Source organism: Schistocerca cancellata, chromosome 2 (assembly GCF_023864275.1).
Source record: "Schistocerca cancellata isolate TAMUIC-IGC-003103 chromosome 2, iqSchCanc2.1, whole genome shotgun sequence".
Lineage (NCBI taxonomy): Eukaryota > Metazoa > Arthropoda > Insecta > Orthoptera > Acrididae > Schistocerca > Schistocerca cancellata.
In genome coordinates this window covers 863323500-863343632 of record NC_064627.1, presented here as the reverse complement: position 1 = coordinate 863343632, position 20133 = coordinate 863323500, and the positions used below count along the sequence as shown (strand labels likewise).

The window sequence follows — 20133 nt, the reverse complement described above, 5'->3', positions numbered from 1 at the left end:
ATAATATATTTGTCGAATGAATACCGGTTCATCATCTGCATTTCTTCTTGGTGTAGCAATTTTATTGGCCAGTAGTGTAGTTCTGCATTCATGGTGACTAGGTCGCAATGCTAAAAGTCAGACATCAGACGTGTTTCGTAATTTATCCATCAGATATCCAACAGCCATTACTGCACATAGATATGACGCTTGACGTACGAGGGGCGTTTGAAAAGTCCGTGGAAAAATAAAAACTACTCACGTGTTTGGGATAAACCTTTTTTATTTTTCGACATAGTCTCCTTTTAGACTTAAACACTTCGTCCAACGCTGTTGTAATTTGACGATCCCTTCCGAATAATAGGAATTGTCCAGGTCTGCAAAATAGCTATTAGTTGCTGCTATCACCTCGTTTGAATAATATCTTTGTCCTGCCAGCCATTTCTTCAAACTGAGGAACAAATAGTAGTCCGAGGGAGCCACGTCAGGAGAATAGGGGGGATGTGAAGCGAGTTGGAATCCAATTTCCATTAATTTTGCGACCACGACTGCTGACGTGTGTGCTGGTGCATTGTCGTGATGGAAAAGGACATCTTTGCGGTGCAATCGCCGGCATTTCTCTTGCAGTTCGGTTTTCAAACGGCCCAGTAACAATGAATAATATGTACCTATAATATTTTTACCCTTTTCCAGATAGTCGATGATGATTATCCCTTGCGAATCCTAAAAGACAGTCACCTTAACCTTTCCGACCGAAGGAATAGTCTTCGCCTTTTTGGTGCAGATTCTCCCTTGGTAACCCATTGTTTAGATTGTTGTTTGGTCTTAGGAGTATAGTAATGTATCCATGTTTCATCCACAGTGACGAAACGACGCTTAAAGTCCTGCAGATTCTTCCTGAACAGCTGCAAACCATCCTTGCAACACTTCACGCGATTCCGTTTTTGGTCAAGCGTGAGCAATCGCGGAACCCATCTTGCGGACAGCTTTCTCATGTCCAAATGTTTAAGTAAAATATTATGTATCCGTTCATTCGAGATGACCACAGCACTAGCAATCTGACGCACCTTAACTCTTCTGTCATCCATCACCATATCAAGGATTTTATCAATGACTTCTGGAGTCGTAACCTCCACGGGGCGTTCAGAACTTCCAGTATCGCTTGGGCCCATATGGCCACTCCGAAAATTTTTAAACCACTTAAAAACTGTTCTAATCGAAGGTGCATAGCCACCGTAATGTTTATCAAGCTTCTCTTTAGTCTCCTGAGGCGTTTTGCCTTTCATAAAGTAATGTTTAATCTCCACATGAAATTCTTTTTCGTCCATTTTTTGACAATCACTCGACTTCCTTGATTCACGCGAATGCTAAACACAAATAAATAGACCAATATGGCTGAAAATTGGTGTGCATTCTTTCCAAAGTTGCTACTAACTAAATTCAATGACAGGCAGGCTCTAAGTAATTACTACAATTAGGAGTTATTTCCTGTGAAATGGCCGCAGTGGCGGCTAAACAGCGTGCAAGCCGGTTATTTCCGTTCACACAAGACTCACCACACTTTCGCTTGGAAACCTGTCAGTAACATATTAATGAGACTAGTTGTATCAAATAATAGAACATGAGTCAATGCTCGAACGAAAATACATAATTATTGTCGCTTATATAAACTTACACTGATACTTAAATCTTAACTGATCATAGCCAGGAGGAGGAGAGGTAACGAAGGAAGTGGCAAAATAAGTGTGCTGGACAAAAGACGGATATTACTTTACAAAGATAACTTAGTCACTAAACTGATTAAACGTTATGATCTTGTGTTTCATGAGTCGTTTCTTTACCACACGTAACATACTTCATAGACTACTATATCCGCTTTTAAAATACTAAAACTGAAAAAGGACAAAATACGAATAATTCGTGATAAATAACAATCCGAACCATATTTATCACATAGGAAGATAACCTATTAGAAATATTTTATAAAAGATTGTCAATAAAGGTAGTTTAGATAAAATAGCAAATTTGTTAACAATCTTCCACAAAATATTGTTAGTCAAGGATTTATGTTTGCAATGGAAACTGGAATTTTCCAAGCAATATGTAATGAGAACCAAGACGACGTGCATTGTTCATAAAAAAGAATAGATACGCATTAATTAGCACATATTTGATGAATTTTATATATAAATTACATACGTATTTGAATTAAACGAGAAAAATAAAATGGAAAAAAGACCACACTGAGATACGAACCAGCAATCCACTGATTAAACGATTACGATTCTCCAGCGCTACCGAGTGAACCACATGACCTGTCGATAAAACCACCTTAATTCTAAGTGAATTAAGTGCTTGGAAAATTTCAGAGTCGATTTTCTCAGAGTTGTGAACTTCACATACCGTTAATATAATAAATTACAAAACTCGATTGCTGAGTGGCCCTCTTGAGACACTATCAACCCAAGGAAATACCAAAAGTGGTCAATGAAGCTGCCGGAGAAACTTACATTCAGAGCATACACTAATTTCCATTCGGCCTAAATCCCGTTGTATAATCTCTACAAACGGTTGTTAGCTGCATGTTGCATGGGGCTGTACTACTGTGAGGTACTCGGATGCCCAGAAACAGCCGTTGCTTTCATATCAGATGCACTTTATTGTTGACTAAATCCCCTCATTTCAGGTCAAAGCACTTTGCCCGTTGTGCGGCGTTTTCCATGTTAGCAGATTTCATCCTTGAAGTGTGATACTCAAAGCTCTGCAAAATGCCTGTATACCACTGAAACATTCAATAATCTTCGCTTCGTGGGGGGACCACATGCAGAATTTTTGAAAGAAATTTCCGCCATTTGATTGTTAATTGATCATTTATTTTACACAATAATGATTTCTCCTTCATAGCCAGTCTCACGCGCACGTTAATATGAAAATTAGTAAAGCATACGTATCGTGCAGGGTATGGCATAGAAACAAGCGGTTATTACATATCTGAAAACATTATTTACATGTTATAATATGTCTGACCTGTCGGTGACATGTCATCGTCGAAAAAACATATTTCTGGTTTTATAGACAAGTTGTACTGCAGGATACGAGTACATATCGAAGATACGTAATATGACTAGCATTACGCACAATGAAAAACCACCAGCACACTGTATGGCGTATTTAACAGCTAATATATTCCTGTAACCTGCTTTCGTCAATTCTGTTAATCAACTGACGTTAACATATCCCAAAATAATGACAGAGATCGTAGCAAAGCGGGACCATTCTGATAGTCACATGATCTCTGCTTTACCAGAGGTATTACCAGGAAAGGGACGGTGGATATTTATTTAACTAAATGCTTAACATGTCCTTGTAATATACATTCACAATTGCATCTTACATAATTGTAGCAAACAATTCTCAGAGTGTAAATATAACAATTTTAGATGAACAATAAAATTTTGATTTCACAACGATCGCGTTGTTTGCAATATTATAAAATTGTAATTCACTGATTCGTGGAGACTTACATAAAAGACTTCACCACCACCTTAGTATTATATTTTCCATTAATATGATACTTAAATTAGTATGGCATTTGATGAATGTGTATAAGCCCCCCTTTCTACAGAAAACACTGCAGTGTACTACTTTGTGGCTATATTAGGTTTGTGGTAATATGTAACTTAATACGTGTAAGTGTGGATGGCACTGTATATGGTTAAGTACCTTATACAGTTAACCATTGTGACTCCTTGCCCCCCCCCCCCCCCTCCCCCCAATCTAAAGTCACTGCTACTGTACCATGCCTATAAGGCATGTCCTAAAGTACTTGCTAATACTTTTACTAATTTTTTATTAATTCACTAATAATAGTAATTCGTTTTTTATTTACCATTTGTCAAATGAATGTAACACAAGTAGTTACAAGAACTTAAAACGTTTATGGAACAAGTTATGTACGCTTCAGCGCTCGACATACTGGCATTATTAAGATCTCATCAATGGGAAAGTGGATAATAGTGGTTATTTATGTAATAGCACAATATATGATCACGTGTGCATTGTAGTATACTAAGGTGTCATCTTGTAAAGGAACAGACTGTGCGCTTCAGATCTCTTCTTGGCGAAAGTATTAAGATCACATTGCGGGGCGGGTTTCGGTCTTCGTATTGTTACATTACCTCCGTTCAATCCACACACTTCGACGGGCTTCTTGTGTGCATGTTGTCCCTTCACTTTGTGGTAGCAGGTGCTATCTCGGTGGTGCAAAGCAGCGTAAAGAAATCACCACTTACTACCTGCCATAAAGAGGCAGCAAATCTCTTGTTAAAAATCAGTTCCTGAAAGTTCATGATAAATATCTGACGTTCGTGTCCTACCTTCGTGTAGCATGTTGTTTAAAGTACTATGCATTATTCATGGCCACTAAGACTCGTGAAATGGCTATAAAGTTCGTATCCATTTCTGCACTAATAGTGTCTCGGCAAGGCCGCGAAGAGAGGCCGCGTGGTTTGAGGCGCCATGTCACGGATTGCACGGCCCTTCCCGCCGGAGGTTCGAGTCCTCCAACGGGCGTGTGTGTGTGTGTGTGTGTGTGTGTGTGTGTGTGTGTGTGTGTGTGTGTGTGTGTGTTTTGTTCTTAGCACAAGTTAGTTGAAGTTATTTTAAGTAGTGTGTAAGTCTAGGGACTGATGACCTCAGCGGTTTGGTCCCTTAAGAATTCACACGCCTTTGAACCTTTGTTCCGGCAAGTTTACAATTATAAAAATGTGCTACACATGGTCACATGAAAGCAGAAAGAATTTTGCAAGTTCGACCCGAATATTATTTACGATCTAAACAGTCACTAGTCCATAACTCTACGCGTGTTAAACATTCGGTCGATTCAGTAGTATTCCTTTAAACGTTCACTAAAATGCTTCCCACTCAAGGCGCTTTCTGTTAGCGATAGCCGAAGCGAATTTACGTCTCTAATTCTTCATTTTACTTACTATTTTCGAAGCGCGATCTAAAGTGATGTATTCGGTACATTGGTTCGGAAGCGACTTCCTAGGCAGTGTTCACTTACAGATAGCACCCCTCTCTCCGCACGGGAAGCTCTCAACTCTGATTGGCTGTTGATCTGAGTGGCCAATCAGAACATTCTTTCTAGATGGTTCTCACAGCAAAATCCTCTGTTATCCTGCCACAATTTAGAAAGTAATTTTACGTAAACAAAACTTCAGTTTATTACACCAGCCAGATAAAGTATGAAATAATTCCAAAATTAAGTAACAAACTTATTCCGTTCCTAACTTCTTTCCTGGCTGACTTTTACAAAAGCATGCTCACTCAGACATATGTCACATGACTCGTGGTTCCTCCCAGAAATGTTTGGCATGTTTGCATTTCACATAGATCTTCACAAAATAAACATTTCGAATTACCGTATGTCCCTTAGTCATCTCTCAATCACTCTCACGCACTCATACAACAAAATACAACAGAAAATTAATTTTAAAAGATTCCAATATTACGTCAAATAAAAATTATAAATGTTATAAAATGAACGATTGCAGTTAATTGATTTTTAGGAGCTGAACTTTTCATAATAGCTCCATATAATGGTGACAGTTAATCTGCTGCTCTTAAAAGATCAGTTTTGAAATACCAGAATGATTTTTTGGTAAAATTTTCTATCTTCGAAATTGTGATAAATTACGAAATGAAATTTGGACAGAATCATTGCAGCAATAACAAAAAGCAATGTGTGACGTTTGAACACAATCTTTAGGTTTACAGTGCGTATAAATATTTGTAGCGTTTTACTGGCAGACTTGAGTCACTAACACAGGCGGTATCTGATACAGGAGCGTCAGCTGTGTTCAAACTAAAGAAAGAAAGGAGAACAAAAAAATCTCCTGCAACTAAGGGACCAGAAGCACTCGCGGCTCCATATTTTAATGCATCTATGGTAACACGGAATAACTTGCTATGTTTAAACATCAGTTTGAAAATGAGTGGTTCAAATGGTTCTGAGCACTATGGGACTTAACTGCTGTGGTCATCAGTCCCCTAGAACGTAGAACTACTTAAACCTAACTAAGCTAAGGACATCACACACATCCATGCCCGAGGCAGGATTCGAACCTGCGACCGTAGCGGTCACGTGGTTCCAGACTGAAGCGCCTAGAACCGCACGGCCACTCCGGCCGGCAAAATGAGTGGGTGTTTATCTGTAATACTATGTGCGTTTAAGTACATTGGGTAGTACACCAATATACTATACACCCCTCCCCCCCACCCCCGCCCACTCTCTTCTCCTCAGACTACAATTACCTCCACTGCCCCCCCCCCTCTCTCTCTCTCTCTCTCTCTCTCTCTCTCTCTCTCTCTCTCTCTCTCTCTCTCTCTCTCTCTGTGTGTGTGTGTGTGTGTGTGTGTGTGTGTGTGTGTGTCCAAATCCCCAAAGTTCTTTCTGAGGCACCTGGATTACGTCTTTAGCTGAGCGACATAGCTTAACTTATTTTTAACGTACGACTTTCACCATGTATGACTTTTCAGCAATAGATGGTAATTTTAGAATTTTAATAACTCCTGGTAAGTTTTGATGAAACCCATATTACATTATTTGGGAAAGGAATACATAGATATGTCACCTTGAAAATGTTTACAGAACTGATTATATTTGGTTCAGATCTTTACATATTTGTAGTATGACTACATTAATATGTAATTAATAATATTCATGTAATATTGCAGTGTATGGTTTAGGTATACAATATAGCATACTGACGTACCATTTTGCAAACATATAAAGAACCTACCATGTTTGGCTCAGAGGTCTTCATAAGCATTTTAGGAATGTGTAGAGAATGTCATTGAGCAGTTATGGCTTAGGACCTTCCAGTTTGAGTTTCGTGGAAGTCCTGCCACATCACGTAGGTCGTGTAAGTTGTTACACAAGGGTGATGTCTTTCATGTAAGTCTCCACAAGTCAGTGAATTACAACCTTATAATATTGTAGCCACTGGATCGTTACGAGATCAAAATTTTATTGTGCGTCTAATATGATTATATTTACACTCTGAGTATGCATTTTTACGATGTATACCTGTAAGAGGCTATTAAGAAAGTGTATTAAAGACACGTTAAGCATTTAACTTAATAGATATTTACTCGTATCAAGTGATGCGACAACTTGTCTATATGACCAGAAATAAGTTTTTTCGGCGGTGACACGTCACAGACAGGTCAAAGATGTTTTAACATGGAAGTAATGTTTTCAGATAAGTAATATCCATTTGTTTCTATGCCCTGCACCGTATGATACGTACAGTCGTGGACAAAACGAGCGGGACCCGTCGCCTTTTCGTTATGCATATCCGCACAGCTTTACTGTCTGCTACACAGCCGAACAGGCGAGGCGACGAGGTGCTACCAACATACTATGCACAGGCGTGAAATTGAAAAACTGTCCGAACTTTGTCAGGCTGTTTTCAGTCATGTGTAAGACTATATTAATTCCGGTTAGTGTGTTAAACACAACACTTAAATATAAGATGTAAATGAAAGAATAAACGCTAATTAGTATGAACTATACTAATAAAAATGAATTGCAGCTTATCGAGATAGCATAACTGTTTTAGTAAGACAAAGTACCCCAGATCGTTACGAATTAGCAAAATATTATGCGCATTCGGCCGCGAAACGGTCTGTGTCAACGTTCAGACCAGTCATACTGGATTACCGTATAATGATGAAAGTGAAATTCCGACATCAGCTGTAGTCGGTCACAAATAAATCCAGTGTCAAGTGAAAATTTGTTCTGGACGAAGACTCGAACCCGGATTTCTTGCTTAGCGCGAGCGGTCGCCTTAACCACTTCGGCTATCTGAGTGAACTGTTTACGTCAAGTCACTGGGTTTTAATTAAATGCGAAATATGTTGTGGGACACTGTGGAATATTCTCGCTTCAGCCCCCTAGAGTTTCATTAAGTCCCAATGCAACCCTGTTTGTAGCCTTTAAAATGGCGTGTGTAATGGAGGTACGTTTTAAGCAAAGAGCTATCACTGACGTTCTTTTGGCAGAAAACCAGACTATCGCAGGTATTCATAGACCTGGCAGTGGAAAAAAAGAACGGCGAGTCGTTGGGCGAGATGTCAGTCACAATGACAAGAAGGTCGCGCAAACCCGTCTGATGTCCCGCGTGTCGGCCGCCCGCACACTGCTGTGACTCCTGCAATTTTGGAACGTGCGGACACTCTCATTCGAGGAGTTTGTCACAAACATACAACTCGCTGCTCAGCTCGGCGTCTCTGTTGATAGTGCTGACACACTCGTCCACCAATTGGAATACTCAAAGGGGTGTGTGTGTGTGTGTGTGTGTGTGTGTGTGTGTGTGCCCACAGGTTTCCTCGCCGGCTAAAAGAAGACCATAAAGAGCAACAAAGGACCATTGTGCAGTATGCTTCCGCATTACAAGGCTGACCGAGACAATTTTTTGTCGAACATCGTCACAGGCGATGAAACACTGGTTCATCACTTGGAACTGGAAACAAAACAGCGATTCGTGGAGTGGCGCCCCATCATGTCTCCTCCCACGAAAGAGGTTCAAAGATGCACCCTCAGCCAGTAAAGCCATGGCGACTGTCGTCTGGGACTCTGAAGGGGTTATTGTGTTTCATGTCTTCTCATGGTGCAACGATCAGCTCTGAATTGTGTGGTATAAGGGGCGTTCAAAAAGAAACGAGCTGGAGACATAATTACAGAAACCAGTACCTGTATGTTACAAGTATTGACTCTGGCTGTTGAGGCACCTGACCCACTGTGTCATAAGTTGGTGAATGGCTGTCTCATAAAATTCCCCAGTTCCGCACGTACAGCTGGACGTCGTCGTCCGAGGTGAATCGTTTGCCCCCTCAGAGCAAAAAGTGGACCAAAAATGGAGTAATCACAGGGAGAGAGGCCCGGACTGTATGGAGGGTGGCTGAGAACCTCCCATTTGAATTTCTTCAGGAGTGCCGCGACTGTGTTGGCCGTATGAGGCTTCGCATTGTCGTGGAGCAGAATGACCTCACGGGTGAAATTGCCTGGTCGTGTTGATTTGATCGCTTGGCGAAGGGTGGTGGTCAAGGTTTGCGAGTAACGCTGGGCATTCACTGTTGTCTCGTGCTGCAGGAAGTGAATCGGAATCAGGCCATCTTGGTCAAAGAAGAACGTCAGCATAATCTTTCCCGCACTCGTGTGGATGGCCTTGGCGTTTTTTGGTGGTGGTAACCCTGGATGCTTCACTGGAGTCTGTCGTTTTGATTCTGGTTCGAAGTGATGACTCATCTCCAGCCACCATTTGTGCCAGGAACGTATTCCCATCCCGAGCATGCGCTATAGATGAGCCAGATAGTGGCCCATTCGACATGCTTCCGCGTGTCGTTGAAGACTGTGGGGCACCCATTGGGCACACACTTCGCGCATGTGCAGTCGTTCCTTCATAGTGGTGTGAACACTTCTGACGCTCAATACAACCAAGGGGGCTATGGCTTTCACTGTCACTTGGCGGTCTTGGGTAATGAGTGCATCCACCAGCTGGACGATCTCATCGGTAATACAATGTGGTGCTCCAGACCGTGCGTCATCGGCTAAAGACACCCGTCCTTCCCTGAAGCGCTTGTGACACGCCTTGACCCTTGCAAAGGACATGAAGTGTTCGCCGTACACTTGTGACATTCGTCGATGAATGTCCGTTCCTCCTCCTCCTTCCCCTGTCAGGAAACGAGCAACACCTCTTTGCTCTTCTTTTGACGCCTCTGTGTCACTGTTTGCAATGCAACTGAAGCGTTGGATGATTTTTGCAATCTGCTGCTAGCTCTGTATAGTCACGTGACGTGCACACGTGCCCTCTAGCGACGGGCTGTGGACATCCACGCTCTGGTCGGAACCACACCTCGTTACACACGCCACGATATTACCCTCCTGTCACCAGTTGACGCGTTCCAGACTGCGGCTAGTTTCTTTTTCAACGACCCTTATACTACCTTAAGGAAATGCAAACCAGCATCTCCTGCTCCTCCTCCTCCTTCTCCATGACACAGCAAGTCTGTGCACGTGAGAGCAGCTCACAAAAATTCTTGCGCTGTTCTTCCTCAACCACCCTGCATCCCTTATTTCGCACCTTCAGATTGTCATCTGTTTGGCCCGATGAAGGATACACTCCGCGGGTACCAGTACGTGGATGATGGCGAGGTTATTGACGGGGCAGGACTCTGGCTCCGACATCGACCAATAGAGTCGTACCATGCGGGTATATAGGCCCCAGCAGTAAGGTGGCGTTAGGCTGTCGCGTTGAACAGAGATTGTGTTGAAAAATAGGTTTCCAAAACCAAAAGAGTGAGGAATAATATGGTATATAGGAATCCTGAATAAAACCATATTGCTTTCAGAAAAAAAATGTTTAATTACTTATAGAACGCTCCTCGGATTTTCGTGTGCGGTTTCTGTCAGAAGACATATCACACATATAAATATACTGTGCAATGTGAGCAGTTCTTTGTTTACGCTGCAACGTGTCGTGTCTGCCTGCAGTTCCTGCTGATCTTCCGCAAGGCGGCGGCGGGCGAGCTGGCAGAGGACTCTGGCCTGGGCAGACTGGCCGCCCTCACAGAAATCAACGTGGAGGAGGTGGGCGTCACCGGCGCCAAGGACTTCTTCGAGGCCAAGGTCAGCCGCCGACGTCTCTGCTCTGTTTGCCCGCGCAGCCAGCAGCTTCGCCACATTTTTTTTCTGAGCATTTTGCAACTGAGTTGAGAGAGATTTAATGGCGCAATATTCTGGGTGTTATGACTTCTTATCTCACTTTGCGCTGACACTTCGTTCCCATTACAAATGAAAAGACACAAAGACTTTTCATTTGTAAATGACACAGAGACATTACTAGTCTCATACAGATATGATTTTATGTATACAAGGAGGTCCATTGATAGTGACCGGGCCAAATATCTCACGAAATAAGCATCTTTGCGCTGACACTTCGTTCCCATTACAAATGAAAAGACACAAAGACTTTTCATTTGTAAATGACACAGAGACATTACTAGTCTCATACAGATATGATTTTATGTATACAGGGAGGTCCATTGATAGTGACCGGGCCAAATATCTCACGAAATAAGCATCAAACGAAAAAACTACAAAGAACGAAACTCATCTAGCTTGAAGGGGGAAGCCAGATGGCGCTATGGTTGGCCCGCTAGATGGCGCTGCCATAGGTCAAACGGATATCACCTGCGTTTTTTTTTAAAATAGGAACCCCCGTTTCTTTTTACATATTCGTGTAGTACGTAAAGAAATATGAATGTCTTAGTTGGACCACTTTTTTCGCTTTGTGATAGATGGCACTGTAATAGTCACAAACGTATAAGTACGTGGTATCACGTAACATTCCTCCAGTGCGAACGGTATTTGCTTCGTGATACATTACCCGTGTTAAAATGGACCGTTTACCAATTGCGGAAAAGGTCGATATCGTGTTGATGTATGGCTGTTGTGATCAAAATGTCCAACGGGCGTGTGCTATGTATGCTGCTCGGTATCCTGGACGACATCATCCAAGTGTCCGGACCGTTCGTCTGATAGTTAACGTTATTTAAGGAAACTGGAAGTGTTCAGCCACATTTGAAACGTTAACTACGACCTGCAACAAATGATGATGTCCAAGTAGGTGTTTCAGCTGCTGTCGCGGCTAATCCGCACATCAGTAGCAGACAAATTGCGCTAGAATTCGGGAATCTCAAAAACGTCGGTGTTGAGAATGCTACAAGAACATCGATTGCACCCGTACCATATTTCTGTGCACCAGGAATTGCATGACGACGACTTTGAACGTCGTGTACAGTTCTGCCACTGGGCACAAGAGAAATTACGGGACGTTGACAGATTTTTTGCACTCGTTCTATTTAGCGACGAAGCGTCAGTCACCAACAGCGGTAACGTAACCCGGCATAATATGCGCTATTGGGCAACGGAAAATCCACGATGGCTGCGACAAGTGGAACATCATCGACCTTTGCGGGTTAATGTATGGTGCGGCATTATGGGAGGAAGGATAATTGGCCCCCATTTTATCGATGGCAGTCTGAATGGTGCAATGTATGCTGATTTCCTACGTAATGTTCTACCGATGTTACTAAAAGATGTTTCACTGCATGACAGAATGGCGATGTACTTCCAACATGATTGACGTCCGGCACATAGCTCGCGTGCGGTTGAAGCGGTATTGGATAACATATTTCATGACAGGTGGATTGGTCGTCGAAGCACCATACTGTGGCCCGCACGTTCACCGGATCTGACGTCCCCGGATTTCTTTCTGTGGGAAAAGTTGAAGGATATTTGCTATCGTGATCCACCGACAACGCCTGACAACATGCGCCAGCGCATTGTCAATGCATGTGCGAACATTACGGAAGGCGAACTACTCGCTGTTGGGAGGAATGTCATTACACGTATTGCCAAATGCATTGAGGTTGACGGACATCATTTTGAGCATTTATTGCATTAATGTGGTATTAACAGGTAATCACGCTGTAACCGCATGCGCTCTCAGAAATAATTAAGTTCACAAAGGTACATGTATCACATTGGAACAAACGAAATAAAATGTTCAAACGTACCTAGGTTCTGTATTTTAATTTAAAAAACCTATCTGTTAGCAACTGTTTGTCTAAAATTGTGAGCCATATGCTGTGACTATTACAGCGCTATCTATCACAAAGCGAAAAAAGTGGTCCAACTAAAACATTCATATTTCTTTACGTACTACACGAATATGTAATAGAAAATGGGGGTTCCTATTTAAAAAAAAAACACAGTTGATACCCGTTTGACCTATGGTAGCGCAATCTAGCGGGCCACCCATAGCGCCATCTGATTTCCCCATCAAGCTAGCCAAGTTTCGTTCTTTGTAGTTTTTTCGTTAGACTCTTATTTCGTGAGATATTTGGCCCGGTCACGATCAATGGAACACCCTGTATAGACTGAAGAGCCGAGGAAGGAGGAATTTAAAGCACAGTAGGCGTCAATGAGAATTGGTTCAAGGGAGGAAGCGTGCCAGAGTAATCCGTGCAGTTGAGCGAACTGCTGTGCCAAGATGGCTCCTGCCTAGCAAGTAGGAGACCTGACTTCAGTTCCCGGCCTTGGCACAAATTTTCAATCGCCGCTTCAGTCTATGTAGTTAAAATTCGTTCCGACTGACAGTATTTTAAAATTCGTTTCGTCGACCATGTACCACTACTTCTTCACATTTACTGTTTTTGCAGGTTCGTCTTGTTAAAAAAATAGAGGCGCTAACTTATTGAGACTTCTTGTTAGATATTTGGATGAACTTTGTCTCTCGGACAACCAGCGATTATACGAGGGTTGGGACTTTAATAGTAGCAACTATTTATTTACAGCTCGTACAAAATAACTGTTTCAAATTTTTACTGACCTTCAAAGTAGTAACCAGTATTGTGCCCGTTGCTACCGATGTGGAAGTCGTAGGATGCTCTGAGCAGTGCCAGTTGTGTTGACAGTTCGAGCGGCGCGGTCTATTGTTCGACGAATTTGTAGCGAATGCCGTGAAGTGTTTCCTTCAGCTTGGAAATGGAGTTGAACATAAGAGGGCTTAAGTTAGGGGAGTGCAGTAGGTGATATAGCACATAGCAGCCCCATAGGTCAAACAAATCAGTAACAGCTTGCACTGTACGTGCTTGAGCATTCTGCTGCAAAATGATGGTCAGGTCTTGCAGAAAGTGTCATCACTTCTGTCTCTATGCTGTTCATTTTTGGAACACAACCTACGACCAGCTTAGAGACACAGTTTCTGCAGGACCTGACCATCATTTTGCAGGACAATGCTCAAGCACGTACAGTGCAAGCTGTTACTGATTTGTTTGACCTATGGGGCTGCCAAGTGCTGTACCACCTACTGCACTCCCGTGACTTAAGCCCTCTTAAATTCAACTCGATTTCCAAACTGAAAGAAACACTTCACGGCATTCGCTTCAGAACTGCTAGAAATTCGTCGAGCAATAGACAGCACCGCTCGAACTGTCAACACAGGTGGGACTGCTAAGAGTATCCTGCGACTTCCACATCGCTGGCAACGGGTTATACACAATGCTGGTGACTACTTTGAAGGTCAGTAAAACTTTGAAACACGAGTCTATTTTGTACGAGCTGTAAATAAATAGTTGCCACTATTAAAGTTCCGACCCTCGTATTTAATATAGCATTCCCATGATGGCGGCATAATAAGAGGAGATGGCCTAGAAGACTCATGTTGTGCGTTGCTTTGAAGTCGGTGCCGCCATGATAGATGACTAAAAACATTAGCAGGCAACCATTTACGATTGCTTCTTGTTCATAATTACTGTAGCGTGCACGCAGATGTTGTTTTTAATAGAAAATGTTAGTTCTTTCGTGACTAACACATTGTCAGGAAGGCATTTTCAAAAGTTTTTTCCGGGCTTTAAATAGTTGTATTATCGGATCAGACATGCATTTCACATCGTTAGTATTAGTTTTTGTTACACGTTTCGAGTAACCATGAACAGAAGTATGTAATATGAAAGGCTGCTTTCGCAATCCAGCATTTCACTTAACAGGTTAGTTGCCCCTAGCCCGGCAGGCGTGGTAGCTCGAGCAACGACAAGTGGTCTATGACACGCCTAACCTATTTTTTTGTTAAGTGTGCGGGTCAGATTTGCCTCAGTCCGTGCATGCTGCAATGAACGTCGGACAGAAAGCAGCCAAAGTTTCATATTTCACCTTTATTTCCGGTTAAGCCGGTAGAATGAGAAGGTCCCGTTAAATCAAGAGATGAAATTTCATCCTTGTATTCAACTGAAAAAAAAAAGTTAATTGTCAGAGATAAAGTGGAGAACAAAGAATGCCGAGAACATTGCATACGTTCCTGGTCACATATTCTCAGAATATTTCACAGAAAAAAAGTAGTTTATTCAACATGTAGTGAAAATTCTCTAATAAAATTATGATATCGAACATGATATTTATCCAAAGCATGCAATGAACGAAGATATTAAAAGGCAAGACAAGAAAGTAGAGATGGTACGCATTTTAATTTATGCTTACTACAATTTTTCCTTCAGCAGAAAAGAATTTCTTCTTGCGTTCAAGCCTGTTTTCATACATGTTTATGAAAATATAATTTGTTTGTAATTAAGCTGAAAATTATTTTATGGATAAAGAACGATAAATTGAAAGCAAATGCGCATACCTGCACAAGGTTCACCACAGAATGGTAGAAAGCTAAACAACCAGTTTAATCGCAACCGACGTTCACCGCAGGATGTCCGGCCACGGACTGAGGCAAAGCCAACGTGAACAATAAAAATAAAAAGAACCTATACGGCACCGATAGTCAGAACACGATAGGCTTGGCGTCGGCCACCTGCTGTTCCCCGAGCTTTCACGCCTGGCGGGGTGGGAACACCGAACTTGATAATAAGCCCTGATGAAATTGATGTTCCGTCTGTATCATCTTCCTGAAGATGCTAAGAACATGTTCGGACCGTTTCCGATCTTTCCTTCTCACAGCGTTCACCCAAGAGAATTTAGGGTTTTGGTGATAGGAAATCTAAAGTCGGATGAAATAAAACCACTACAGTAAAAGAATCTAATGTTTGGGGAAACTAACTTGGCGGACGTTGGCTTAAAGTGGGTGACGCTATGATTGCTCCCTTTTGTTAAACATCAATGGTTCGCCTCACTGCACTCAGTCTTTGGATATTGCGCTAATAATCAAACTGAAATTAAATAATTTCAACTTTTGTGTACATTTCGGTAACTCTTCATTACTAGTTCACTTCGACTAGATAAACACACAGTACTGTTTGAAAAAGTACATTTCATCGAGAGATATCCCTTCTCACTTTCTGTATATATTTAAAAATTTTAATGTGTAACATTTGTTCAAAACGTTTGACACCACAAATGGTCGTCAAGCCACAGACACTAAAACAATAAAATTTTTAATAGGTTACATTAATAGTTTCGACACACTGAGTCGTCGTCGTAAAATATTACGAAAATACACTAAAACTGAAACAAAGGCAGCGGAAACGGATCACAAGACATGACAATTTTTGGTTGATAAGTCGTTTCACGACTTAATGCAGTGTAGATGAAAACTGCACAGGGATGGAAGATATTACGTAGGCCTATTCTTGCGTTACGTTCTGCAGTGATGCAACAATCATTTTGCAAACAGGCTCACACATGCAGTAAACCCAAAACTACGTAGAATCATAGCATGCAATCGTAATGTGTTCTGCTAAAGAAATCTTACAAAGACGACACACTTCCATTTGGGGCTTGTTTTCTAGTTTTGAGCTTCCTGCTTACGACGTGTGAGCCTTTGTTTGCAAAACGATCTTTGCATCACTGCAGGACATAATGCAAGAGGATGTAGTATCTTTCATCCCGATGCAGTTCTAATCTACACTGCAATGAAGTGTGAAATGACTTATCTACCAAAAAGTGTCATGAAGTCTTGTGACCCGTTTCTGCTGCCTTTGCTTCAGTTACTGGTTGGAATGTATTTATCGTAATATTTGAAAGAAGTGGTTGCAGTTACTAATGCAGTTTTCCAAGTTTGTAATTACATTTGAAAATAGCGACTCAGTGCGTCGAAGCTAGTAATGTAACCTTTTAAAAATTCTATTGTTTTAGTGAGTGTGGCTTGTTGACTGTTTGTGGTGTCAAATAAACATTTTATATTTAATTCATTCACACTTTTTGATGAAGTTATCTCCAAATACAAACACTAACATTTGTGCCTTAAGTGTGGCCAGGTTAGTAAGTGATAACAGTATAAGTATCAACATTACACTTCTTCACATTTATTTCATTTCATTATTATTAATAGTCGTAGCAGAAGATATGACACGGCCGTTGACAAGGTGGAGATTTAATCCGTTGCTGTGCGAAGAACATCCGTCCGCTCGCGTCTGATCTCTGCAACACACACACACACACACACACACACACACACACACACACACACACACACACACACATTCTCTCTCCCTCTCTCTCTTCCCCCCCCCCCTCTCCCTCCCCCCCACTCTCTCTCTCTCTCTCTCTCTCTCTCTCTCTCTCTCTCTCTCTCTCTCTCTCTCTCCCCCCCCCCTGCAACTTCCTGGCAGATTAAAAGTGTGTGGCGAACCAGGACCTTTGCCTTCTGTGGGCAAGTGATCTATCGACGGAGCTACCCAAGCACGACTCACGACCCGCCTTCACAGCTTTACTTCCGCAACTACCCTATCACCTACCATCCAAACCCGCCATACACTCCACTGTAGAGTGAAAATTCGTTCAGAAAACATTTTGTATTTTTATATTAAGTAGTTACTACTGTAAAAATGCTAACCTTCATAACGTATTATGTAGCATAGTTAAATACGTAACACAGAGGTGGAAAAGTTCACAGTGGTAGACTGCACCTCAAATTATGTATCACTACAGTGTTCAATTTGCCTTTTCGATGGTCAGTTCATCCATACACATCTGGTCACTTCTTTGGCATCGTCAATACGTTTTGTCATTTATTCTACAGGGTGTCTCAGAGATTAACCAGACTTCGCAAGAGTGAAGATAGAAACTCGGGGCTAATTTTTAACTTACCCATGTGATTCATTTTCAAAAGAACTATTCGCGAAAATGTTGCTGGGCAGGATGTTGTGCACAAACTGATGTCTCGATTATGTCCTATACATGCTCGATGGGATTTATGTCGGGCAATCTGGATGGCAAAATTATTCATTCAAATTGTCCAGAATGTTCGTCAAACCAGTTGTAAACAATTGTGGCTGGGTGAAATGTTTGGGAACATGAAGTCAACGAATGGCTGCAAATGGTGTGAAAATAGCCGAACATGACCATTTGCAGATGATCGGTTCAGTTGGACCAGAGGACTCAGTCCCTTCAAAGTGAACACAATCTACACCATTATAGAGCTACCACCAGCTGGCACAGTGCCTCGTCCATGGCTTCGTGGTGTCTGCGCCATATTCCAGCCCTACCGTCAGCTCTTACCAACCGAAATCGGGACCCATCTGACCAGGCCATGATTTTCCAGCTGTCCAAGGTCCAACCGATATGATCAAGAGCCCAGGAGGAGCGCTGCAGGTGACGTCGTGCTGTTAGCAAAGGTCGTCTGCTGCCAGAGCCCATTAATGCCAAATTTTGCGGCATCTGACAACTTGCGCAAACGCCACTGTTCTTGGTTGTTTTTAAGTGTAGGCCATGTGCATATTGCTATCCCATGCCTTTTGTCACATCAGTGTGGGAAGTTGAAAATATGTACAAGACCGGGACTTGAAGCCGGGTTTTTTTTTGTTTCTCATGAACGGTCACCTCGACCACTTAGATCATCCGGGCAAGGTCCCTAAGTGACTCAAATTTCCAACTTACTAACATGATACTGATGTAGTGCCCCTGCCCTTTACTCTTACTACTCGCAGCAACTTACCGATTCCAGTAGGAGTTACTGTGTTGTACATCTACAAAGAAAGGGTCATTGAGCCATATAACCGTGCAGTGTCTGCTCTTTAGGACAAGTATGTAAGAGCAGACACTGCATAGTATATAATCTCCCATTTCTGTTACCATGTTATTGCCACCTTAACTCAACTTACATCAGGTAATACATGAGGCTGCCGGTGAACTAGCTCCGCAAGTTACATGCATACTGGCAACTGCATGAACAGGCAACTTAAAACTGATGTCACAGTAAACTTCTGGTTTGGACTTGTAAGGTAAAGTTCACCCCCTGGTTTCTATCATTCAAGCAGAAGACAGTCTTGTGAAATCAGATAATCTTTTTGAAATACACTTGAATAAACTTTTATAGTACTATCGACCCGCCCTAACTTTGCACAGGTAGCACCAAGTAACTATGGGCAGACAACTTGTCTCGCACAATGTACACAAAGCTTCTTCAAGAATCAGTCTATAAGTGGAGATCGCATCAAAATCCGTACAATAGTACCTGAGATTAATCTTCACATAGAGACAAAAAAAGTGGTAAGGGGCGTCATACAGAATTTAAAAAATGAAAATAAACCACTGCAGATGCATCATCAAAGAAATTTATTTCAAATGAATAGTTTTGGCACAACACTTCGCCATCTTCAGGTCCTGTTTATCAGATAACAATTTATACAGCTACAATCCTTCCCTACAACCTCACCATGGCTTAAAGTGCCTTATTTTCACCTGGTGGCAGAAAGTGGAACTATTATTTCATTCAGCATATTCTACGGGTGCACCAATTAATGAACATATCTACTAAGTTTCAGCATGCTGTGATGTGTACAACCTGTGCTGCTGCAGCAGATCGTTATTTTCATTATGACAATCCCGTATATGCTTCTCCTTCAATCCTAACTTGTTTAGAGCCATACAATGTTATTTGTCCATAGTTACACTTTTTTTATTTTCACAATATAGTTTTTCCACTTTTATTTACAATTGTCATTGAGTTTTATGTTCTATGACGACATACTAAAATTTGCAGTGACTGCTTGTTGTTGGGGTTATTGTTACTTTTATTACATTTATTCTACATGCATTCATTGTCATCAAACAATTTAGCCTTTCCAGGTAATTAATTGTTCAGTATAATTACTCAGCTTTTATTATTTTCTTATCATTATTCATATTTTGATATGATATGTATGTGCATCATCTAATAATGTGTAACTTATATGTATTTTCTGCATAGTTGTTTCAAGTTTAGTTTCCCTGGATGCCTGAGCTCATTTCAGCAAGTTTCATGGCACTGGGGCTTCCTAGACTAATTACAGTATTTTCTCTCCTGTATCCTGTTCACATCCTGTTAGTTTTTGAGAATTATCGGGTATCATAATAATGTGGGAACCAAGAAATATGGTGAACAGTTTTTTTTTTTCGTACTGTTAAAGTTACATTAATGTGGCATACTTAAATTGTGATGTTTTGTCCAAATTGTTAATGTCTTTTGCAGTTGTAATAGTGCATTTAATCTGCAATACAGGTCATATGAAACGGTATCATCCTCCTTTTACTGAGCCCAGAATATTGATGACTGTAACTTGATCTATCCATGTTTCATGATACACTGTTAAAAGCATAGTTTC

General features: G+C 41.5%; 1 protein-coding gene across 1 annotated transcript in view; it reads left to right on the top strand.

The window, feature by feature from the left end:
- Window positions 1-20133, top strand: part of LOC126162808 (EF-hand domain-containing protein D2 homolog) — a 274450-nt gene that overhangs the window by 251510 nt on the left and 2807 nt on the right. The window contains exon 3 of the mRNA XM_049919548.1: window positions 10538-10672. Coding sequence (XP_049775505.1) covers window positions 10538-10672 — 135 coding nt within the window. The remainder of the gene's footprint in view (window positions 1-10537; window positions 10673-20133) is intronic.